Source organism: Galleria mellonella, unplaced genomic scaffold (genome assembly GCF_026898425.1).
Source record: "Galleria mellonella isolate WM207_F2 unplaced genomic scaffold, CSIRO_AGI_GalMel_v1 utg159, whole genome shotgun sequence".
In the NCBI taxonomy this organism is placed as follows: Eukaryota; Metazoa; Arthropoda; class Insecta; order Lepidoptera; family Pyralidae; genus Galleria; species Galleria mellonella.
Genome location: NW_026442004.1, coordinates 4,405,235 through 4,432,260, shown reverse-complemented (window position 1 = coordinate 4,432,260; position 27,026 = coordinate 4,405,235). Strand labels below are relative to the sequence as shown.

At 33.0% G+C, this 27,026-nt stretch overlaps 1 protein-coding gene and 1 long non-coding RNA gene across 2 annotated transcripts in view; one reads left to right on the top strand and one right to left on the bottom strand.

The window, feature by feature from the left end:
• The window catches only part of LOC113510216 (neuropeptide CCHamide-2), a 74,280-nt gene that overhangs the window by 38,331 nt on the left and 8,923 nt on the right, over positions 1 to 27,026 (top strand). Inside the window, exon 2 of the mRNA XM_052892585.1 lies at positions 3,918 to 3,995. Coding sequence (XP_052748545.1) covers positions 3,926 to 3,995 — 70 coding nt within the window. The 5' untranslated portion in view covers positions 3,918 to 3,925. The remainder of the gene's footprint in view (positions 1 to 3,917; positions 3,996 to 27,026) is intronic.
• Positions 11,762 to 26,335, bottom strand: LOC128200152 (uncharacterized). Its single transcript, XR_008252564.1, has 5 exons — positions 25,949 to 26,335; positions 17,088 to 17,352; positions 16,218 to 16,454; positions 15,942 to 16,046; positions 11,762 to 11,924 (listed from the first exon to the last, which is right to left on the bottom strand). It is a non-coding gene; the product is annotated as an uncharacterized LOC128200152 (long non-coding RNA).

The following is a 27,026-nucleotide window of genomic DNA, read 5'->3' as shown; positions in this document are numbered from 1 at the left end:
TTAAAAAACAAAAAATTGAGTAAAAAGTGAAAAACAAATGAAATTATTGATTTTTGAATGGATTAGGGTGAGTTTAAGGGACAAAAACCTTGTTCCCTTATTTTTTCCAAAATTTCAATCAATTGGTCCGGGAAAAACCGTTGAACCGATCGCTCCAGGGATTTAGGGGGTTCTTTAAGGAACAATAGACTGTAAAATTTTCCTCAAACCTTAGCTTTCCCGTCCATATTAGCGAAGATACAGCCAAGTAACCAAAAAAGGAGAAAAAGTCACTTTTTTCCACTTTTTTCAATTCAATGTTACAGGTGGAAAAAAATTTTTTCTTCACTAACTCTTGACTGTGCTTAATTGGAAATTTTATGCAGATAAAGAAACTCGGCGCCCGCTTGCTGTGCGACCAGTAGTTCCAGAGATATTAGCAGTTGAATGGAAAAGGATGCTTTTGCATTCAAAGTTCGATATCTCGGAGACAAATGGTCGTAATTGAGCCATCCAAAGCGATTTTTGAAGCTGAATAAACACGCTAAAAGACCTATATAATGGAGTAGCTCGAAAAAATTTTTCCATGCCCATAGAGTGAAAAACGAAACCTAGAAAATTTAGAAAAAAAATATTTTCAGCTTTGTTTAAGAATTGCATGGAAACCGGAGCTCAAAAAAATTTTTTACCAAAAAATCTGAAAACTAGAGTTTTCAAGCTTCAAAACCCTTTTTTTAAATTTCCTGTACGATTATTTTTCACTGAAATACAGCCTGTTGAAAATCACCCAAAAATTTCAAAAATTTTTATGTTCCCTTAATTTTTGCGAGGAGTGTATTTAATGACAAAATAGATATATTTTTAAAATGTTGTACAAAATTTGTAAGTTTGTATATATATATATATGTGGTGATATATATATATATATATAACTATAAAAAAAACCATATATATATATTAGTAAAAATAAAAACAGATATATATATATATATATATACATATATAAACTATATTATATATATATATTTGAATCTTTCACGTTGTTTACACATTTTAAATACACAATCGGGAGTTAACGCGATGAAAAATCTTCGCTTGTAAATAGTACACACATACCTGTTTCTTTATTGCAGATGTTTCGACGTGGATGACACCATGTTGTGACCACCATCGATTAGGTTTTCATTGTGTATTTAAAGTAGTAAGTTGTATTACTAAAACTATAAAAACTAACAAAATTCAAACTACTGAACGGATTTAAATGAAATTTAGAGACACAGATAGGTTTACCAGAGGGAGACTTTGTATAAAAGTCGATTGCTTGGGTACCTCTGTCCTATTCGTGTTTCAACCACGAAGCAGTTGTGTTTGCATGGCTGTGTTTCGGTTTGAAGGGTGGGATATGGCGTGAATTTACAGGGTACAGAGGAATAACAACTAAGTCCTTAGGAATGGCAACGCATGTTGCTATTATTCAACGTCAATAATAGCAATATGCGTTATCCCAAGTCAGGACATAGGATACTTTATAAACTGATTCATGAATCAGACGATGAAGTCCATATAGGTTATATATATATATATATATATATATATATTTATTATATATTTATAAATGCGAAAGTAAGTTTGTTATCAGGAAATCGTAATGAAATTTAATATACATACATTGGAATGATTTTGGAATAGAGACCATTCGATAAATTTTATCCCGGTCGATTAAGATATCCCAGGAATGCGAACGAATTTGCAGATTAATATTAGTATATACAATCCATACTAATTTATTGTTCCGTGCGAAGTTGGGGCAGATCGATAGTATGTTATAAATTGTTAATTATTTTGTATTTCCTATCCAGGGACCATTTGAAAACATAACATAATTTTGTTTAATTCTTTGTTAGTATGAAGCCAATATAATACATATTGATTAAACAAATATAAAATAAAGCAACGAAGTAGCGCTTCGTTTAACTCTACATTCAAAGTATTTCCCTTTGATTAATTAGCAAAGTCTTTGTATTTATTGAAACCTACCAAGTTCACAATGAAATCAATGTTTAGAACAATATAACTGTACTTATATATTTTTAAATATTGCTGATTTTGAAACAACTTCAAAAAGAAGTACGTTCTTTTTTTGCTTGTATTTTTTTTATGTTTGTTACCTCATAATTCCGTCAGTTCTGAATCGATTTTGAACATTCTTTTTTTTTGTCTGAGAGAATAAACATACAGATTAGTTCCTTAGATATTTTATTAAAATCTTATTAATCAATACTTTACGTGAATATGTGACCGAGTTATGAAGTAACAAACAAAAAAGTTGTACTGCATTGGGAACCTCCTTTTTTTAAGTTAGTTGAAAGTAATTTGCAAGTAATTGTGGTAATATTGCATAATATAATAAGCAAGATGAAGTGGTAATGAGCTGGTCACATAGCTCGAAGAACCGACAATCGATTGGGAGAAAAAAGATTCTTGAGTGGCGATCACATACGGGTAAACGCAGTGCAGGACGACCCCTCACTAGATGGAGTAACGACCTGAAATGCGTTAGTGGGGGAGTTAGTGGATACAGGTGGCTCAGGACCGTTCTTTATGGCAGTCTATGGGGGAGGCTTATGTCCAGCAGTGGAGGAAAATGGCTGAAATGATGATGACGTGGTAATACTCTTATCAAGCTATGATGGGAAATTTTGGCAAAGAAATATTTGAAAAATTACAAAGCAAAATATAAAATAGGTGCAAAATTTTTGGTGGTACATGCTGTGGATTTAAGTACACACGTTTTAGTTCATTAGGAGATCACGTTTTAAATAAAAAGTCATAAGCATTGGAAATAGTTTAGTTGTTTACGAAAACTGACAGATAACTGTAACGTTGCAACGTTGCAACGTTTCGGTAAGCTGGAGTATGAATCCTCTTAAGTCCAATTTACATTACAAACCCAGAGCCGCGGAACTAGTTTCATGATATTTCATTATGAATAAACCTCTAATTACATTATGAATGCATTAGTTTCACGTAACGAAAACCCGTTTCGGAAAAAGCAGCACTTTTGAAAGCTAGTTTCGTAATGTAATTAAAATTTAAAGGATAGTGTAGAACATGGCGACAAAGTATGGCAGCTACTGACAAAAACTTCTTATAGGAGAGGCATATGTTCAGCAGTGGACAGTTAACGGCTGATGGTCAGAACATGGAAATGATTATTGTCCAATCTCTGTGTAACAATCAATCTCTGTGTAAATATCAATGAAGTTTCCTCAGTTATTAATTAGTATTATGTATTGTTATAAATTTATGCTATTTTTTTCATTTATTTTACAAATTTACTGACTGTAGTAAATTTACATGTGTTGTACAATGTATCTAACATTCAAGTAATTGTAAGTAATTTTATGGTTCTTTCAATACAAAAAAAAAATAAATTCCCATATTTTTGGAGTAAAATATTGATTTACTGAATTTATTAAATGTTATATTTTGATTAAAAATATCGATTAATTTAGTCCAAAGGTTCGATTATTCGATTAATTCATCTCAGAGCGCCATGCTTATTTTTAATAACAATAATATAAAATAAATGTAATCGGTATACAGCTTACAAAGATATTATTTCATTCACACTTTTATTAGTGCATGTTTTTCTATATTGTACATATCATATTAAAATGAATGAATCAATGAAATGAACATTTGAAATCGATTCATAAATTATCAAATTTGATTTCTTATTTGATTTCTTCTTTATGCAACGGAAAGTGGTAAGCGTCGTCTATGAACAACGCTATTGACAGTACAGAATGTACTGTGACACCCATGATAAATTTGGTTGCCCTTTAAACTGAAATATAGAACAGTTGAGAGAGGTATCCAAGCCGACGACGTTTGTGTGAAGTGTGGTATTTAAATAAATTAATTATTTGTTTCAGAATCAGAAATGGCTCAGATCTACGTCGTAGTCACGATAGCGGCAGTACTTGTCCTGTCTCAGGGCGTCAGCGCGAAACGTAAGTCATACAATTTAATCTTATTATTATTATATATATGAATTATACAAATAACAGAAACATACTATATATAATATACCAGAAATTACACAACCTTTTATATTAGCCACGAATCTCTAACTGCAATTTCGTTCACGCACGTTTTGTGATACACGTTTCACGAAGCATCTTATTATTATCAGGCACATTATTATATCGCTGCTCGGAGTTTAGTGTTTACAGTTCGATACCCAAACTGCGAATTGGAAAATCGCGTAGGTTTTTTTTATAGGTGATAATGAAATAGTAATCCCACCCGCGCTATCGGTATACGCTGATAGGGCACCAGTGAAGGCTGATAGATGAGGATGAAACAGGTCAGTTAGCCCATCGTGACGAATTCAACGAGAATTGTTCACGATGGTTTCCAGGGTGGATCACGTGGAGGTTTACCTGATAGGCCATATTGCTAGCAATGGGGCTATCAAACTCCATTGCTAACAATCCCTTCCCCCTTAATCGCGTAGGTTGGGTGCTGAACTTCTAGTGGTAATAGTGGTGGCCAATCTTCGAGTGTTGGCAGTAACACACATACTAATGGTTGCGGATTCAATAAAATAATTTAACCAAATAATCAGTGATATGGACTTCCGTAAGATAATATCTACTACAATAAAATGTATTACATTTATTTAAAAGATTAATTTTCACGGTCAAATGTAAATTATTTATTTAACTGATATTGTATTTAAATACGCCTCCTGCTGAGGTCGTGAGGGTAGTACATGTCGACACGTCCACAATTGATTTTTCATTTAGCACTTATATATTTTTACTGACATTAATAGTAGATAGATAGATAGATAGATACTCTTTATTGTTTCCTCCAAAAGATTACAATAGTAAACTTATTATACATATAAATAATTACAAGATAATAATAATTATTAATAGTAATTAATAAGTATTTATTTTTTAATTTATTAATCTTTAATAAATCTAGAAAGTGTAAATGGCGGACTTAACACCATACGGCGTTATCTAGTTTTTTTTTTTCATTTGAGAGTTTCCTCTTGTCGGTACAACTAATTCATGCATCTTCTTCCAGCCAGCTCTATCCCAGGCCATATTCTTGATCTCCCTATACGACATGACACCTAGTGTTTCTTTTATCTGTCCCATGTAGTTATTCCTCGGTCTCGCCTAGTAGTCGACCGTAAATAGCAAGCTGAATAAGCAAGCTGAATTGGTAATAATAAATAAATATACAGTCAAATCACACAGATTGAGCTAGCCCCAAAGTAAGTTCGAGACTTGTGTTATGGGATACTAACTCAACGATACTATATTTATAATAGATACATATATAGATAAACATCCAAGACCCAGGACAATCAGGAAAAGATCGTTTTCCATCATGACCTGGCCGGGGATCGAACCCGGGGCCTCCTCGTCGCAGGCAGGCGTGTTGACCGCTGCGCCACGGAGGACGACAAATAGAAATTGACGGTGTAACGTGATAAGCAAATAAATAGAAGAACAAAAACAATATTAATATAAAACAGTATTTTAAAACGTAATAAAAAATATTAAATTAAAACATTAAATATGTTTTAAACATTTTTTTTTTGTAAATGGAGTAGTTTAATTACATGTAGGTATATTTCTCACAATATTTCATAAAATTTCAAACATAACTCCTTTCTCGTGAGTGTCGTAATAGGCGACTAAGGAAATTTAATGGTCGAGGAATAGGCAGCAGTTTTTTTTTTAATATCACAAAATACGTTGTAGTTATTAACCCTTCTTTGCATAATGGTGGAAATTTCCATCATAACATTGAATGCCTAAAACTTATATAAAAGACCAAGTTCACTTTAAGTTGATTGTGTTTGGATAACTATTTAATGTCCATTGCAGAAAAAAATATAGCTGTAAAATTTTTTGTTTTAACCATTTTTCCTTTAATTTTAAACATTAATTATATCACTTTGATTACATGACTTTGATTTTGATTTTACCAATAAAAATATCATGCAAAGAATGGTTAAATACATGAAATAGAACAAAATGTCGGATATCGCTATCACGTTCTATCTCATTCGTAAGGTAACGATCTCATAGATAAAAAAGTGACAAGTGCATCTATCGATAGACGATAGATGCACTTGTCACTTGTTTTTACGGGGTCCGTTTATTCTCTTACCATACAACCTCAGAATTGTAGTTTATTAACTAGATTTGTTTCAAGATATGTACAGGCCTCGTCACTTCAAACAAAAAAAAAAGTTTGTATGAATACTGTGCAACCATTTAATTAGCTTGTTTACCATTTTAAGTGTTATAAAAAAAATTGAGAGCAGTGTCGACTCCTAAATTACGTAATCATTACTTACTCTGTGGAAATGTCGGGAAGTGTCTATTTATATCACTATGGATATAGAACAGAATATTTTGAATGTATGAAATGTATGTATTAAGGTTAAGTTTGTACAAACGTATGTACAAACATTCGTACAAACTATCGTTCAAAGAGTTATGCGAGTTCAAGTTATTTCAGCTATCGTAGTGCTAACCAACTTTGTACAAACAAGATGTTGTTTATTTAATAAGTCTTCGCTATTGCTCTTAATTGTTAATACCTATAACTTAATGTCTGTTGTTCTTGTACAAGTTGGCTGTTTGAATTTGAGGCCAGCACCGGGCGTTTGAACAAACCAAGCGCTACCAATGTTTGTTGATAAGCCTACACCTTGCTTAGCAACCACCTACGTTCTAAGTATTTTAAGTTCATAAACAAATTGTAGACTCTTAAACTTTGCTGATACCTTACATTATACAGATGGAGCAGCGAGTATCAAAAGTGAGTAAAAATTTAGTCAACTATTTGGACATTTGGCTGAATTTTTTTTATCAAAACAAATCGAGCTATATTTTCAGTTGTGCAAGTTATTGAATAAAAAATCCCAGGTCAGCAGATCTTCTCTTGAATCCAATATATTGTCAATTTCATATTGCACTCATTAAACGAAAATTTGGGATTACGTGCGAATAGAATCGATTAACATTAAAAATTTGCACTAATATCCATATATCAGGACAATATGGAACCATTATGTGGCTAGTATTGTAATTTGAAAATGCAAAACGTCTTAATTTTAGTATTAATCTATTGGAATTTATTTTAAGAGTAACCCCTCAAGTCGTTTTAAATTTGGATATTTAATTAGTTTTCAAAGTCCACGATATATCGCACAAGGAAAAGTATCAACATCATCATGTCAACCTTTAACTGTTCACTGCTGAACATAAGTCTCCCCTTGGGGGTTTTGCAAGTAGTTGCCACGCTTGGCCGAGAGTTAGCCGACTAAGAGACAGCGAGGTATGAGCAGCACCGTCCCCCTTAAAACATCTCTAAAGCCTAACTGCGGTTGTCAATCCGCCTACCAAGCGTGGCAACTACTCAAAAAGTGGCAAATCTCCCTCAAGGGGAGACTTATGTTCAGCAGTGGACAGTTAAAGGCTGATATGATGAAGTAAATTATACCTCTAAAAAATAGCTGTTCACCGGTGTGTACGTGTTCACGAAAGAATCGTGAGCACGTACATACCGGTGAACAACGAGGTATATCGTAGATACATTAGATTAATTAAAAAATGCAACATAATTTAAAAAAAACAAAGGAAGATTTATAAAAAAAAAAAAAAACTAAAGCAATACGCATGTCCTTAAGTGTCAAAAAAGAAACTGAACTTAAACTGTATAAGAATTTATTAAATTATGACCAATCTCAATAAGAAAGTGATCATAATTACGACTATGTCATACGATTCTATTTTAGACATGATTACTGTAGAAAATATGCGTAATAAACTGATTTTATATTATCATAAATATTTATCATTACATACATTTGTAAGCAATAAAAATGTTACAACTTTTTAGATGGGATGGCATAATGTACTTTTGTTTTTGTGTGCTCGTATTGTTGCATAGGTAAGGAAATAATTTTAGATTGTGTTCCATAAACAAAAAGAGACTTCAATTCTGGCAATACCAGTTATTTCGATTTAAAACTATATTATTGAATCTCATTCGATGAAAATTTTTATGCGACCAAACAGAAAATATATTCTTTCAGATAAAAAATCTAAATCGGTTTATAACTAACTGAGTTATAAAACAATAAATATATTAAAAAAAAAATATCCAAATTGAGAACCTTCTTTTCAAACTACTTCAAATAATTAAGCTTGTGATCCACAAAAAAACCTAATTACAATTGAGGCAAAACATAGTAACAATAACTGTATTAAAGAATCAATAAATAAATAGCTGTAGAAAAATATACTATGTATTAAAGTAATTCTAAAAAACAATATAGTTTTAAAAAAATATTGAGATTGTTTTCAAGGTATAATGAGCAAACGATAACTGCCGCCAATCGGCCGGCACTCACAACTTTACAGAAATTATATGGTATGTGTGTTACCATTTGTTTAACAATATGCTCTATTCTTTAAAGTTTCATTAATAATTAAGATGGGTAAGGTTTTTAATAAAATAAAAGCAGAAAACATTGCTATCGGCCATGTTAGGTTAAAAATGACTCAGAGCGAATAACGGAACACCTCAGAATATATAATAATATGTCCATTACTTTTCGTGACCTTGTACTTTTAATATGATAACATGTTTCGATTGATTTTTGCATTACATATTTAACTTTGGAATTATGTCATAAATATCGAATACGAAGCTGTCAACGCCATCTACGGATATCAATAATGATAACTCGAAAAAAACTTATCTCGATGATTTTCTTCGTCGCATGCAGTTGATTTGCGTTTCGCGCCCATTTCAAAGTATTTGAAAAAAATTAAATCAGCTATCCACTGCTAAATATAGGCCTCTCCTATATGGAGGGGTTTGCCAGTTATTGCCACGCTTGGCAAATAGGTTGGTATGCGCAGTTAGCCTTTGGTAATGTTTTAAGAGGGACGCTACTGCCCATCCTTCGTTCATTAAGTTCCCTTAGTCGCCTTTTACGACACGCACGGGAAAGATTGAAGAAAAATAAAGTAATTAGTGTGAGTTCTTAATTTATTGCTGAAATATATAGTTTAAAATAAAAATTAACAGACATTGTTGACGGGGATTACAAAGTCTGTCATCATGCCTATTCATATGAAGACAATCTTCATGTAATCTATTACTTGAACGATTCATACCAGCCGGGAGCATATTAGACGGAACGTGTACTATCTTCATCTTACTTTGATGCGTGTAACACAAAAACACGCATCGGAATTACAGGATTTGGAATGAGCTCCCTGATGACGTTTTCTCTAGAGACTACAGTATGGAGTTCTTCATAAAGGATGTATTAAGGTTTCTTCAGGGTCGGCAACGTGCATGTGACACCCCTAGTGTTGCAGGCATTCATAGGCTACAATGACCGTTTACCATCAGACAGGCTGTATGCTGGTTGGTCAAGTTTGTGGTATAAAAAAATTTTGGTTCTTTATGTATTATAAAACTTTATGGCTCGCCTATAGAAGTTTCGGGTATTGTATTTATATATTGATTTAAGATTTAAAACAACTACTAAGTACCTATAATTTTTCTTATTTCAATGAGAAATCATCATCACTATATCAGCCTTTAATTGTCCAATGCTGAACATTGGCCTCCCCGTAAAGATTTTGTCAGTAGTTGCTACATTTGGCAGGCGGGTTGGCAACCACCCGATGGTACTAAAGACGATGTTTTAAGAAGGACGCTGCTGCCTTTAGTCGCTTCTTATGACACTTACGAGACAGAAAAACTGAAAGGACGGTTTGTACCTGACGGAGTTATAAGGTAACAGAAATAAAAAAAAAATCACCGAATTGGGAAACTCCTTCCTTTTAACAGACTTAAAAAAGAAGCAGAGGGCCTACCATGAAATGTTTTCTGAAATTTCGGAGCCAAACGAAACACAAATTTGTTGTTAAAATTACATAATACATGTCATTTGGAAATATTAAAAATGTTAAAATATTGTTCCTTTGGACTTTTATCATAGGATGTATGACGAACGAAATTTTAAACTTCATTTATTGATCCGATTTTGGTATAAACAAAAACACGAAATTGAGTCCGAAATTTCGGAATTTCATTTCATGGTAGACCCGCAGGTACTTAATTCGGTTGTATTTTTTATGTTTAACAGAAAATAAACATAACTTCTCCCCCTCATAACTTCAGTTTGTAAATTGATTTCAAAAATTCATTTTTTAACCGAAAGATATAGGCACTTACATGTCGGTGACATGTAAATTTTATAAAAAAGATTCCAATAGAAAATAATTGATTTGGCAACAATTGAAGTTGGGTTTTTTAAGAACCACAGTTTAATTACACAGAACTGACAAAAGTAATATCAACGAAGTGAACAATATCTCAACATTTATTTATTTACATTGCTTCCAATATATTTAATAATAAATTATTACTTAGAAGGGATTTCATTATTCCGTTTTAAATAATTATCGCCATGTTTACCTTCATTAGGTGCACCCTTTTTTAAAGTCAAAACCGTGTTATTCGTACGACTGCGGTCTGGTCGAGCAAATTAAAAATAAAAGCCAAGCAAGCAGGTATTGTTAGAAATAACGCCATCTATTTATTCTTATATTATAGTTATTAGTTTATTCATTCGATATTCTTTTTTATTTTGTACCTTGTAAATTCAACTTTTGTTGAGGTTCTTACACGTTCTTCAGAACTGTAATTAAATTCCGATTGATTCTCTAGAATCTCACAATAGAATAAGTCACCCCATTCTTTCCCGTGAGTGCCATAAGAGGCGACTAAGAGAACTTAATAGTCGCAAAGACTAAATGCGGTTACCAACTTCAATAACGTTTTTCGGTCCAGTGTTCTTTGGCTAAAGTCAAATACTAGTTGATAATAGTTAAATACTGGATTATTATCACAAATGACAATTAATGATACCAACTTTAAAAAATATTGCATTAACTCTAGTACCATTGTATTATATATTTTAGTAGCTTTTACCTGCAATTTTGTCCGCGTGACCGATATATAAAATAGCCTATATCCTTCTTTATTTCATACACAATATGTGTACCGAATTTCATAGTGATTGTTTAAGCTGTTACGGTGTTATAAGGTAACAAACAAACTTACTTTCATATATAATATTAGTATTTAGCTCATCTTTAACCAAGTTTCATTAAAAAGCTTTGCACTTGTAGAAATCAGTAACGATATCCTAATCTATATTTCCTTCAAATATTACGGATACCGATATGATATTGATATCAGATATATTGAGTTTCTCTGGACATTGATGACGGAAAAAAGGTAATTTCAGTATTACCCACATCGGTCGGATATCCATTTTCGAATATGTTAAAAGTCTGTTATGCAATATTATGTTCTGGATAACAGACTTTTAACATTTTTTTTATACAACTTAGAATGGCAAACAAGCTGACGGCCCACCTGATGAAAAGTGGTAACCGTCCCCTATAGACATGAGCAGTACCATGGACATAACAGAGTATACTGTTTAGCTCATGATACCCCCCATGCGTTGCCATTCCTGAGGGCTCAGGTGTTATTCCTCTGTACCCAGTAAATTCACGCCATATCCCATCCTTCAAACCGAAACACAGCCATGCAAACACAACTGTTTTACGGTTGAAACACGAATGGGACAGAGGTAGCCAAGCAATCGACTTTTGTACAAAGTCTCACTCTGGTCCCTGTTCTTTATTGGACCAGTATATATATATATATTGCGATTAAAATATATAGATATTGCCATATATTACTCACCCTTACTCCATTGTGTTGGCATCGTTACGGTCTGAAATGAGTCCGCAAAGGTTTATCGTGCATAATTACGTTATGTGGAGGTAAATGTACATCCGCAACCTCTGTAATGATTAAAATAAGTTCTCTAAAATATTTCGTGTCGTGGCTAACATTTGTCACGCAATATCTAAGGATTTCATTAATCACGACAATGTAAACTCGCATTCCTACTATTTAAGCTAATGAGTATAATAATAATAATAATAAAACGTTTATTAACAAATACAGGGTTGCACTGTTACATATTTTTTGTCCTAGCTTACAAATTAGCGTAACCTGTGCCTTGTAAGCCAGTTCCTTCCAACACACAAGAACTAATACTTTGTATTTGTACATGCAGAATTAACAATATTAAACTACAAACATAATAAACAGGATGGAAAAAAAAGGGGAAAAAAAATCTGTAAGGTTCAGTGTGTGATGTGAGAGAACGTGAACAGTGTGAGTGTGTGTATGTTTAAAGTGAGAGAAAGAGTGGTGTGTATGTAATGTGTATATTATTTTTGTTTGTTCTTATACTTTTATATATACTTCTATATATAAATCCAGTAACTCTGTTTGTTTTATCTATATTGAATCCATACAATTATGTACTGTAAGTTTTATTAATACCAAGCAAGTTTTCAGTCTCATCATTCTTCTCTTTCCGCGTCTAGGGAAAGTAGATAAAGTTTTGTTTGAGAAATCAGTTCAGGGTACGATAGGACTGATATACCTGAAAAAGGTAAAAGCCCTTAAAATAATATTAAAAAGAAAAAAAAAATCAAACCTTTCCAGATTTTTTTTATGTATTTAGAATGATGTAACAATCGTCATGATGACATAATGACGATATCAGCTGTTATCTGTCCACCGTTGAATACACGCCTCCCCTTATAGGTAGGCTTTGCCAGTAGTTGCCACGCTTGATAGGCGGGTTGGGAAATGCTGTTACACTTTTGTGTTGTTTTAAGAGAGTTAGTTACCTCTTACGACACTCACGGGAAAAGAACGAGTGGGCCTATTCTATGCGAGGCTAACACGGCAATACGATATATTCTTATTATGCCAATTCGTCTAACATACGGGGTGAAATTGAAACCTTTAATATGCTTTTAAAGAAGTTTTTTTTTGATGGGTGAAAATGGTATGGTAACGCCACCTGCGCTAACGGGATACGCTGGCGGAGCACCAGTGAAGGGTGATAGATGAGAATGAAAACAGGCCAGTTAGCCCATCATGATGAATTCATCAGGAATTAACCATGATAGTTTCCAGGGGGAACCGCAAGGAGGTCGACCTGGTTGGGTATATTGCTAGCAATGGGATTCTCAGTCTCCATTACTAACAATCCCTTTCCCCCCAAAGAAGAAGTATTATACCAGTGAAATTGATCGTTTTCATTGAAGAAATCGAAAAAATAATAAAACATTTTGAGTTTCCTATGCTGACATGTAATGTCAATAAATTATTCAGATTGTTTTGCACAAAAAAAACTGATTTCAATTGTAATAAAACCAATTATTTTGATTTCAAAACTAAACTATTGTACTAATTTTAATAAAATTTCTATGATCCTAATTTGTAATTTGTTTACGCTTATATATAATAAAAAAAGAATTTTCCAAATCGGTTCAAAACTGACGAAGCTATATTTCCAACATAAAAAATACAATCGAATTAAAAAAAACACCTCCTTTTTTTAAAAAGAACTCATAAGGTTACAATATAAAAAAATAAACTGAGTTGAGCACCTTCCTTTTGTTGAAGTTTTTTTTTATATCACTGAGGTGGCAAACAAGCATACGGCCCACCTGATGGTAAGCGGTTACCGTAGCCTTTGAACGCCTGCAATAACAAAGATATTACGCGCGCGTTGCCGACCCTGAAGAAACCTCTTTATCCCACTTTTGTAGAACCCCATGCATGAAGTAAGCTGATAAATTCCTAAATACGTTGTACTTGCGGGGTTACGTATCACAATATTTCCACAGTAATATGTAGTTGATACCTATAAAGTTGACGTATATTCTTAAAATACTCGCAGGTCACGAAGTTTTATTCTATTCTATTTGTAAACCATGGTCCAAAGCTAAGTTTGCACAGTGCTCGTTTTGCACGTTTGTAATCCATTTTATTTTCGTTTTATATCCCTTCTGACGTCATTACCTATATAGCTGTCCGCTTCAATGTATTCTTGTTCCTTTAGAGTTGAAAGTTTTAAAATGATTTTGAAGTCACTAATAACTATGTATAAGTCTTTTTTTTTATACAACTTAGAATGGCAAACAAGCTGACGGCCCACCTGTTGGAAAGTGGTAACCGTCGCCTATAGACATGATCAGTACCATGGACATAACAGAGTACTGTTTCGCCCATAAAATCTTTCCTCTGTACCCAGTACATTCACGCCATATCCCACCCATCAAACCGAAACACAGCCATGCAAACACAACTGCTTTACGGTTGAAACACGAATGGGACAGAGGTGTCCAAGCAAACGATTTTTGTACAAAGTCTCCCTCTGGTAGACTTTGTACCAAACTTGTAGACAAAACTTTTTCAACAAAACAGTTTAATTTTGGTGAAATTATCAGAAAAATACTTTCAAAATTAAATACGTAACAAATCGAGGTATTATTCGTTTATTTATATTATTGGACATCGGCGAACTATCATGTGGTCAGGACAATGTTCGTTTTTTTTATGATTTATTTATTTATTTACATGCTTTTGTACATTTATTTGTAATATAGATATAAGGTTATAACAAAAATGTACACAGACGGACTTATCATTTAAAGGGATTTCTTTAAATCAATCTTGAGAACCCGAAACGAGAAAGAATCTATAGGGTCTGTATAAAAAGCATAACATAATATATAGTTATATGGTGCAAAACATTTTTTTTTTCATTTTCATTAAATTATTTATATAATTTATAATATGATAATTATAGTATTTTATAATATGCATTTATTTACATTTTTCTGCATCAGTTACACACAATTACAGTAAAATAAAAAATACAACAAAAGAACAAATTGATTAGCCAGAATTAAATGTAGCTTATGTCTTTCTCCATCCCAAATAGTACATGCACGTGTATATTAAACTTCATGAAGGTTGGTTGAGCCAAAATAAAGAAATTCACTTTTTTTATAATATTTGTAAAAATAGTAAGGACTTGTAAGGTTTAGAAAGCATTAGTCAAATTGTTACAAGTCCAGTTGTTAAGTGACTTTCTATAACTAAAGACTAATTTGTTTTTTTTTTATGCAACTTAGAATGGCAAACAAGCTAATGGCCCACCTGATAAAAAGTAGTAATCGTCGCCTATAGACATGAACAGTACCATGTACACAACAGAGTATACTGTTTCGCCATGATATCCCCATGCGTTGCCATTTCTGAGCAATAAGGTGTTATTCCTCTGTACCCTGTAAATACACTACCATATCCCACCCTTCAATCCAAAACACAGCCATGCAAACACAACTGTTTAACAATTAACTGTAAATTAACGAGTATGATAGCCTATATTTGTGCTAGTAAATCAAAACAACAAAGTCATGGTATAGATCACGTATTACCCAAGTTCTAGGAAAATAGTGTTTTAAACACGGAGAGGATACATTCCAGATTAGTGTTAGTTAACGAACCGGTGTGCCAACAGGACGCTGTTTGATGAAGGCTGTGAACGGTGCAAGTTAAGTGTTTTAGCGTTGGAATAGTTGGGAGGGCTTAAGAGATTTTTTACAAAAGTGTGGCATTGTCGGAAGGTAAACTATCTGATCTTTTATTCACGTATGTGGTCAGCTAAGTCGACACATTGGGACCTTTTGTGTTTCCTTCTGCCTTACACCATCATTTTATAGATCTTATGTGTTACCTTTGCGATATCTCATACTTTACTGGGTACGGAGGAATAACACCTGAGTCCTCAGGAATGGCAACGTATGGGGGGTATCATGGGCGAAACAGTATACTCTGTTATGTCCATGATACTCCTCATGTCTATAGGTGACGGGTACCAACTTTCCATCAGGTGGGCCGTCAGCTTGTTTGCCATTCTAAGCTGTATAAAAAAATTAAGATACCTATAGTCCCCTGCCTCTGGATAAGCTGCTCCCAGTAGACTCATACGTATACTTGTCAACGAATTACCGCTGCATATCAGGTGTTTCATTGATTCCGAATCCTCACTGCACAAATGGGAATCTATTATAATTTACCATTGATGTTCGTTTCCACTTTGGGTGTTGCTGGAAGAGAACTCTTTTAGAGTTAAGCTCGCCTTTGTACATTTGATTACCTCTGTCATATTTTTGTATATAATAGTTTGTACAATAAAGTATTAAATTAAATTGATTTACCTGAGTTGTCTTTATCGCGTTAATTTCCGTCTTCTATAAATATTTTGTTTTATTCATGACTCGTACTTGTACCTGTCTCTTGTAACTTAAACAGTCCATTATTGTTACAAACGTTGTGCAAACTTAGATGTATTGGCGTCGCTTTGGGCCGTTTGTGTTATGTAACATAAACCTTGTTTGGTACATTTGTCAATTTATTTGATCTTCACAGTCGAATACGGGCTCGATACTTGTTGCCTATTGAAGATTTTTAGTTTATTTTTAACTAATAATCAAGAATCAGGATTTTTAACTGTAAAACTAACTTTGTTGGCTTACTACGCATAAGTAGTAAGTTTTAGTCGAGAACTAGAATATGCTCGGATACTGGTTATTCGATTAGAATTATTTTGTTTAATTCCGCTACCATTAGTATGTGTGCGACTGTCAATACTTGTACAAAAGTCGATTGCTTGGGTACCTTTGTACCATTCGTGTTTCAATCGTGAAGCAGCTGTGTTTGCACGGCTGTGTTTCGGTTTGAAGGGTGGAATACGGCGTGAATTTACTGGGTACAGAGGAATAACACCTGAGTCCTCAGGAATGGCAACGCATGGGGGGTATCATGGGCGAAACAGTATACTCTGTTATGTCCATGGTACTGCTTATGTCTATAGGCGACGGTTACCACTTTCCATCAGGTGTATTGTCAGCTTGTTTGTAATTCTAAATTTGTATAAAAAAATAAATTATAATTACCACACTTTTTAATACTACTATGGTGACAAACATGTATATGGACTGGTTCATGGTAAACGGTTACCGTAGCCTATGGACGCCTGTAACACTAGAGATGTCACGCGCACGTTGCAGACCCTTAAGAAACCTTACCTCAAGATATGTTCTTTTTGTGGAACCCCAAGTTGTAGTCTCTAGGGTAAGTCTCAAGCAGGAAGTGATCCTCCTGCTTGAGATTTCTGTAATGATACACAACAGGTTGTGGAATGATCTTCCTTCTTGAGGCTTCCTGCTTGCACTCAGGAGTGGTCGCGGGAGGAAGTTCCTTTATTGAACCCTTATTGTTATAATGAAAATTTCGGGCCAGTATGCATGAAAGATGTCATGGGCTCTAGTATTTTTTGTGATGACCCCAGTGCTGTTAGACAGATAGATAGATAATTTATTTACATTACTTACAGCACACAAATTACAATAAAAAAAACATACACATAATACACAGTAAAAGAGATAAAAGACTAAAAATAAAAAAAAGCAACAGAACAAAAAAAAAAACAAAATATATAAACTAACAATTTCCTTTCTTTCCCTTCCTTCATGCGTGTGCCATTGTAACACAAAATGGTCACAACTCAGTTTATTGCTTTGCCCTTAAAAGAGCAAAACACTGATATTCTGTTGTGGCCAAGAGTTTATAAGCCAAAGTCACTATTTTCTGTTAAAAAAAAAACAGTATTTAGACAGTTCTATAAAGAAAACTTGTAGATCACTTGCCATAAAATAGCTAATGGCTCATCACAGGGTAAACCCTATTTACTTCGAAATGAACCATCCAAATCGGTGTATGTGTGTGTGTGTGTGTGTGTGTGTATTTTATTGTAATAAATATTACTGTACGCCAAGTACTCTGCTAACATAAAGAGTGCTCCATAATTATTTCATACATTTAGAAGTCAAGTAAAAATATGATTATTACAAGGAATTTTATTATGGAAACCAATTGTAATACCATTCAAATACATGTGTTAAGTAATCAATGGTACATGAATTGACACACATTTTACTTTACAACCTTCAAAGAAAGCTACGCCCCACTCATTTAGGGTTGTCACATGTATCTTACTATTTTTTTGGATACTTTATTTGTTCTATTGAAAAAAAAAATATAGTACTCAGCAAACTCCTTATTAATATTATAAACTAGATTTACCTGCGACTTCGTCCACATATCCTTGATATGTTTACTAACCGAGATAATATATTTTTTATTCTATGCCCATACGATATCACATCTGTACACCAAATTTCATAGTGATCGGTTAAGCTGTTAAGGCGCTAAGTGGTAACTACTTTCGCATACTCACTTTCACATTTGTAATATTATAAAATATAATATTTATTACTCAATAAACAATATGAATTATTTAATATGACTTAATAATTATTGGAAAATAATTTTCTATGTTTCTATGTTTTCTCCCACGAACACTCAGGTTATGGAATGAGCACCCTGCCGAGGTTTCCCCAAGAGACTACAGCATGGGGTCCTTCAAAAGGGGGGTAAAGAGGTTTTTTCAGGGTGGGCAACACGCGCGTAATACCTCTAGTATTGCAGGCGTTCATAGGCTACGGTAACCGCTTATCATCAGGTGGGCCGTATGCTTGTTTGCTACCTCATTGGTATAAAAAAATCTATATTTTAACAATAAAATTGTCAAGTGTCTAATCATAAATATAAAAAAAATTGGACTATGTTAATATTGATCTATAATTTCTTGACATCCTGAATATAAGTTTATACTTAATATACTAACGTGAAGGAGTATGTTTGTTAGAACGAGATAGTGTATGGAACTATCAGTTGAATTCAAAAAAATACTTTTTTATTTCTAGAGGCTATTGAATATCAATATAAACGTATATTCATATTCAATATTGGCGGTAGTATCTATAGACGATACAGCTAAATCTAATATATATATATATATAACATCAAATGGATATATATATATATATCCTTTTTATTTTTGTGACAACCCTACACCCATCCCACGCAACATTGCATCAATACTATTGTGAGCCTAAGGCCTTGTCGTTTGTATCACGATTGATAAAATATTCAATTGACGATATCACGCTATTGTCAAAATCGTATTTCGACTTATCGTATTTTCTATTTCATGTTTTTCTAAAAATATTTCGGATATAGGTGTGATTTTTTTTATGCAAATCCGGTAAGGACGATATAGTTAGAAATCTTTATTTAGAAATATGACAGTGAATGAGTTAGTAACCGTAACTCGGGCAAAAGAAAGTATATTTTCATATTATATTGTTATTATTTATACTTTATCGCCATAAAGATTATATTATTATAAACATGTAACAATGCAGTAATGCGTAAAATAAAAATAGAAATAAATTATATTTATCAAACAGATTATAATTTTTTCTTTAAAGGGTCCTTCTCAGCAGATAATAACTTTCAGGGTCGGCAACGCGCACGTGACACCTCTAGTGTTGCAGGCGTCCATAGGCTACAGTGACCGTCTACAATCTGACGGCCTATATGCTTGTTTGCCACTTCTGTGGTACAAAAAAAAAGTTCCGAACGCTGGAGTAGATTTAAAAAAATGACGACTTAAAAGTACTTGTAAACGAGTTGTGATGGTCCCCCCTCTTTTTGTGCACTCCTTTATAAAATAACTACCCTCTAAACTAAGCTACACATGGAAAACCTACAAAGCCTAAGAAAAGCCTACGAAGGCTTTACCTAATGAAATCTATGAAAATATAATGAAAATCTACCCTAAAGAAAGGCCTAACACCCTCAATATAGCCCATACCTATATTGCTTTATACACCCCAAACATCTTATGAATCATATAAACCCTTACAATAAACACATAATATTGAACAGATTTTATAGTAGAACACTTGATCATTTGGCCAGATAAATAAATGTGTGATCGTCTAGTAATGTAGGACCCGTTGTGTGTGTAATAACCAAAAGGTTCTTTAATTGGTATATGATAGGAGTTAAATAATGAAGATGATTGATAAATCTTTAAGGATTAAGAATAATTAATGAATTATACTCATAATTCATGTAAAAAGGAAGTTATGTTAATTTAATAGTAAATTACAGAATAACTGTAATAATAAAAAAAATGGGGGAGCGGTCGGGCCCCTCACACGCCCGGACCAGTGGAAGACTTTCCAACTATCTATAACTCTTCCTCCAAAAAGGTAGGGAAGGGTATTACTATTTATTAATGCACTCTGATGGTAATAAGGGAATGAGTATTCTCAGTTCCAAACCAAACATAAGTACATTTACTTCAACATTACAGTGGCTCCACCAGCCCCACGATGCTTCCAGTATAAATTGGTGTTTGCCAGAGGCAAAAGGATCGGAACTGAAATCCCAGGATCACTCCGACACGAGAGCTTACTCATGGGCGATGACCCTTTCAGTCCTATATGGCGACATAGAGATCACCCACTAACAGTACGAAACTGTTTCCCAGCGTCACCCTGTTACGAGCTTTCTCAATGGGGGTTTCCCTTCGGCTCCACAAGAGATCAGACCAAGAAGCGAGATCACCCAGACACCAGAACTTACTTTGTTGGGACATAACCCTTCGGCCCTATAATGTGACATTAGAGATCACCTGTGAAGACAGTCCGATAGAGATGAAGATTTGTGTGATAGGGGATACCTTCCACACCCTGGAATTGGCCAAGCCATATAATGTTGATAATTGCTATATCATAACATAGCATTGTCAATTTAATATTATTTACTTAATACCAAGAATACTCAAGGTTCAAGTTAAATCTGTTGATTAGGCCGGAGCCTAAGAACGAGTAGTCCAACCCATAGGTCGAGAGCTACTAAAAGTAATGAGTGCTATTGAATGAACTATAAGTCCAGTCAATTATATATAATATTATTGTTGATTAACCACATTGTGAATTAACCAATTATTTATTCAGAGAGATATATCTAAAGGAACTATAAGTCCTTTAAAAGACACTGATTAATCACAAGTTAACAACGTCTCGTGAAATAACCAGTTGGATTTTCTATAAGTTTGAGGACACTAAGTCCAACAAGCTATTATTGTGTTGAGAGTAATAGAGATCTTTTGTAATATTTATAGAGGTTTGATTAATCACATTGTGAAATAATCAGATTAAATAATTATGTAGCTTTATAGAGAGGACTATAAGTCCTAATTGGTTGTTGTCATAAGTACTGATAAATTACACATTAAAGTGCCAGGTCAATTATTATATATAGGTATATAGGAAGGACAATAAGTCCTATTTGTGTATGTTGTAGTAGTAGAGGCAATACGAGTATATTGCATAATTATAATGTGAAAGATATAGATTAAATATATATTTGTATAGAAAGGACAGTAAGTCCCATACAATTATTGTAGCTTTACTATAGTTATACTATATCTACTTCCTTTTAGTGTCTTAGTAAACCTATTTACTAAGAGGATTTCTCAGATAAACAAGTGTTTTAGTGTTTAAATCATCATAATTAAATCCCTAAGAAATTAGGTCTTTAAATAATTATCATATCATTTAAGTGAAATTTCTCATATAAATAATTCCAATATTTCCCCTACAGTTATTATAAAATAACAGAAAATTATATAAATTTTCTATAGACTTAGATATAGAATCATAACGTGTATAATCTCCTTTTGTTTGACATCTGTCACATTAATGACGTATTGAATGACGTATTGATGTATTGAATTGAATTTTGATTATCTATCACAACTGTCAACGTAACAAATACTAGCAAGTTTGTTTATTTGTATTTGTTTAATATAATTAAATATAAAATCATCATATATCAACCGTAATATACAACTAAATTATCAGTGACATAAATAATCATGGTTTACACCAGAAATAATTAATAGTATCCAGTAATGCTGCAGTTTTATATTCATATCAGTAGCCAAGCTTACTTTCAAATTCAAGAATGAACAGAAGATTAGAAATTTAACATTCTTATTGCAATTGTACTTGCAATAATATATACATACAGTACTAATTATCAAGAACATTCCTCAAATACATGTGTGGTGAAGATTTCCCAATATGCTATCTATTTGATTCCTAACTTCTAATGTAAATTTATTAAAGAAGTGAATAATCAGTGTTAGTGTTTGCTTTATTAATATTTAAAGTAATTGTCCTAACTTGATATTAATAGGATAATATCTCCTTGGATACAGTCCGACATAAACATATAACTCAATAATTAAATTTATAAAATACTAATATTATATTTTACTACTTGTATATCTCCATACTATTCCCATAAAATATTCAAAACATGTATATTAAATATAAATCCAGTAAATATTCACTAATATTAACCCTGTCTGAACTTGTCTAGTCAATATAACATGAACAAACAACACACATACAAACCTTATCGCCAGGACAACTTCCTTTCTAAATATGAGTAAAATACATAGCTTCACAAGTGTCATACAGTACCAATTTTATACTGAACCTCATACCTAGTTAAGAGTAACTATAGTCAGAGAATCTTTTAGTACTTTTATTACCATTAGGAAATAAATCCACACCTATAATATCAGCATAATTAAATATTATTAGTAATCAGTAATACACACAGAATTGTTATTATCAGCTTGCTTACTACAACAAAATCAATATTAAAGTTTATAATAAATCAAGACAAAATATCTATTTAAATAATACAAGCTTGTTTACCATAAACACCCCACAGTCACATGAATTTATCTAGTAACACAATTAATAATGTATTAAAAGTATTACATTCACATAATATCACTTGCAACAGTTAAGCTGTCTCTTTGTACATCTGGTGTAAAACAAATCCCCACATGTAGTCATGGATAATCAAATATAGACTAAGAATCATTAATCTGGTCGACCGAGTAATGGTATAAAAACACTTCACCATGAAGCGTTAAGTATGAACAGATATTCCAAACCAACACTGTAATAGTGTAATAAATACAAATATTTCATCATCATCATCGTCTCAACCATCACCAACCCACGACTGAACACAGGCAATTTCCACCGACTGACACAAGGAACGGCCCCACAATACACATAAAACAGTCACTCCAAACAATGGAGGTAGCCCACACCGCACTTGCATTCACAGGGTCGCCACTCAACAACCCCTCTCTCTCATCAATGGCTGTTTCCCCAGCAATGAGACCAGACCATAGTCACTTTAGTCTATTATCCTCAATAAATAAATACTTTATAATAACTAGATATGAAACTAGTTAGTATTGTAATAGTTCAATAGTTGATTCAATAAGTATTTTCCAAAACTGGACAATTAGAACATTGAATCAAATTGATGAAGTTTTATCAAACGACCATATAATTGGATTTTTTATATGAGTAGAATAACGTAAGTACGTAAATTATATTGATGTAAACTTTGTTCAAATGTGATTGCATTTAACGATATACGCATTACCTAAAGGTATATGGAATCGACTAAATACGTATTTTAATAGTTGTTGGGAAAAATATTAAGTATAGACTTTGCCTGTGATCACAGTCAAAAATCTAACTACGTAGTAATAAATGGAACAAGCTCACCGGATTCTCCAGTCTTCTATTGATTAATTTCACACACTTAATCCATAGTAATACACTAAGATCTCAAACCCCTTCATCGAACCAGTCCCTCCTAGATCTATATCCTAGTTATTTTTTTATTTTATTGCGCAGTCCCTTAAAACACGACTCCTGCGCCATTTTTTTTCTTTTCCTTTTTTTTCTTTTATTGCGCAATTCCTAAAAAGTGACTCCCGCGCGCCCGCCGATCTGCCGGCCCTCCTCTTTTTTTTTTTTTTTTCACCTAGTAACGTCATAGATTATGTCACCGAAGGGTAGATATTTCAATAATCGGATTTAGCCTATTATTCGAACTGAACTTTTCTTTAAATTCAATTTAATTATATGTTAACGTATTTTGGTATTTTCTATTAAATTGATTATCGAATTTATAAAACTTTAAAGGCTCTCGTAAACCTTATTAAACTGTGTTGTATGCATCCTTTTTACACCTGATGAGAAAAAGGTAAACTATAATTTGGTTAATATAAAATATAATATATTTTTGTTTAATTTATTTAATTTTCTTGTGACGTCCACTACACTCTGGAAACACATCAAAGGAGTTTCCCTTCTGTGTCAATATTTCATATATGGTAACGTCTTCTCTGTATACTATTGTGAACCTTGACTTTAAAGTTTGTTTATATTAAATAGCTCAGCTTTCGCAGCGGTCACCCATAGGAACCCCTGTTTCTTTTCTATGTACTTATGGTATTAAACCTATTGTACTATAGGCGAACCGTCACAGAGTCTATTTGAATACAGATGATTTGAATTTGAATTTTTTTTATACAACTTAGAATGGCAAACAAGCTGACGGCCCACCTGATGGAAAGCAGTAACCGTCGCCTGTAGACATGAGCAGTACCATGGACATAACAGAGTATACTGTTTCGCCCATGATACCCCCCATGCGTTGCCATTCCTGAGGATTCAGGTGTTATTCCTCTGTACCCTGTAAATTCACGCCATATCCCACCCTTCAAACTGAAACACAGCCATGCAAACACAACTGCTTCACGGTTGAAACACGAATAGGACAGAGGTACCCAAGCAAACGACTTTTGTACAAAGTCTCCCTCTGGTATTATTTTTGAATTATTTTTTTTATTAGTTTTTCACTGTTATGAAAGGTTATTTAGGATGCAGGTTGTTTTGAATAATTGTCGTGTGGTCCCGTTATAGAATGGCCCACCTCTTCCTTTCAAGTAGGTGTCGTAGTCGTAAGAAGCGACTTAGGGAACTTAATGGCCGAGATATGACCATCAGGTCCCTCACAACATCCTCAAAAGCCTAACTGTGGTCGCCAAAAACTGCCAAAACTTCCCTTATGGGGAAGGCCTATGTTCATCAGTGGGCAGTTAACGGCTGATATAAATAATAAAATATAAATTTTGAATGATGACTGTTTGTTGATACATACATGTATGTGAAGCCTGCAATGTGGGTATACCTAATACATGTATGCGGGGGGGAAAGGGATTGTTAGCAATGGAGTTTGACAGCCCCATTGCTAGCAATATGCCTTATTAGGTCGACCTCCACGTGATTCCCCCTTGCAACCATCGTGAACAATTCTTGTTGAATTCGTCACAATGAGCTACCTGACCTACTTCATCCTCACCTATCAACTTTCACTGGTGCCCCGCCGGTGTATACCAATAGCGCGGGTGGGGTTACTATTCTATTATCATCCATAAAAAAATATACATGTATGCGGAATGATAAAATGTCTTAACAGAAAACTATTAGCATTTATACCTCTAATAAGAATTATAGATAATGCTTTGTTATAGTATTAATATTTGTTTGTTATATTTTTGTTATATTACCAATATTATAAATATGAATCCGAATGATGGTATATATGTGTGTATATATATATATATATATATATATATATATATATATATATATCTTATATATAAAATTCTCGTGTCACGGTGTTTGTTACCAAACTCCTCCGAAACGGCTTTACCGATATTTATGAAATTTTGTGTGCATATTGGGTAGGTCTGAAAATCGGCCAACATCTATTTTTCATACCCCTCAATGATAAGGGTAACCCTCCCCAAAAAATTTTTTTTTATTTTTTTAACAAATTTTTCCATTTTTATTTTATTATGATTTAGCATTGAAAGGTACACACAACTTTAAATTTTTCCGTTTATTCTTAAAGTGGTGCAATAAAGAGTAAATAAGTTTCTTTTACTTCCCATCAAAGAACACATTTTATTTCACGCTGACACCGTTGCGGGTGAAAGCTAGCTATAGTTAAAATCTGTGGAAGTAATATAAATGTTTTCCAACTTACATAAATGATAAAAATTTGCCCTACTTACCTAATTCCAGTCGATTACATATCATCTCACGTGGCTCACATGGCTAACTGTTAAAATTGTGTCACAAGATATTATTATGCATTAACTCAAGAATCTTTTCCTTGTATCGTCAGTCATGATATTCGTATAAATTATCCAAATCACAAATCGATTCTATTTGATACTGAACGAATTTTGTTCATTTGGAAATTTAGAACTTTTTCCGTATATTTAAATAAAATCGACTGTATAATGCTATTCAAAATACTCGTACTTTGTTCTACTATTTTTATTAAAATGGTTTTAATTAATTATATTCAATCAATCGGTTTGGAAACTTCATCTTCAAGAGTATTTATAAAAATAAATATAAAACAATTATGTATAAAAAGTGTGTCTCTATTTACAAATGCTACTCTGACTAAGGGTCAACTTTTTTATTTAGGGTTACCATAATGTATATCTATTACTTTGTATATGGGAAAAATATATTGTGTGGTTAAACAGAAAAATGAAACGAACAAGATTAACGCAATTGGTAATGATGTTTATATTTACTAAATACTTTTATTTTTATATAAACATATATACATAAAGTATATCGTAGAAAATGACCACCATTATAATTAATATATGTACATTATATTTGTAGTATTTATTTATATTATAAATAAATAGATAAAGTAGTTCTTAATTCAAATTGAAAAAAATAGATCTCTAATTCAATTACTTTACTGGCAACATTAGAAATAGCGCGTTTTATTTCAATTTAAAAAAAATTACAGATAATCATTAATGAGTATCTATGTATCTACTTATTGTTGTGTACGATATTGTTTTTTATTGGTAGTTTTTTGTGGTACTTAGAATGGTAAATAAGCTGATGGTTCACTGGCTGATGGAAAGTGGTAATTATTGATTACTATGATTATATGACTATCACATGACTAGACCCATGAATATCACAGAATATACCGTGATATTCATGGTAACATATATTCTAATTTCCCTGCCATTTCCAACCTTCAAATGGAAAGAGAGCCATGCAAGCGTAGCTGCTTCACAACAGGAATTTACCAGAGGGAGACTTTGTACAAAA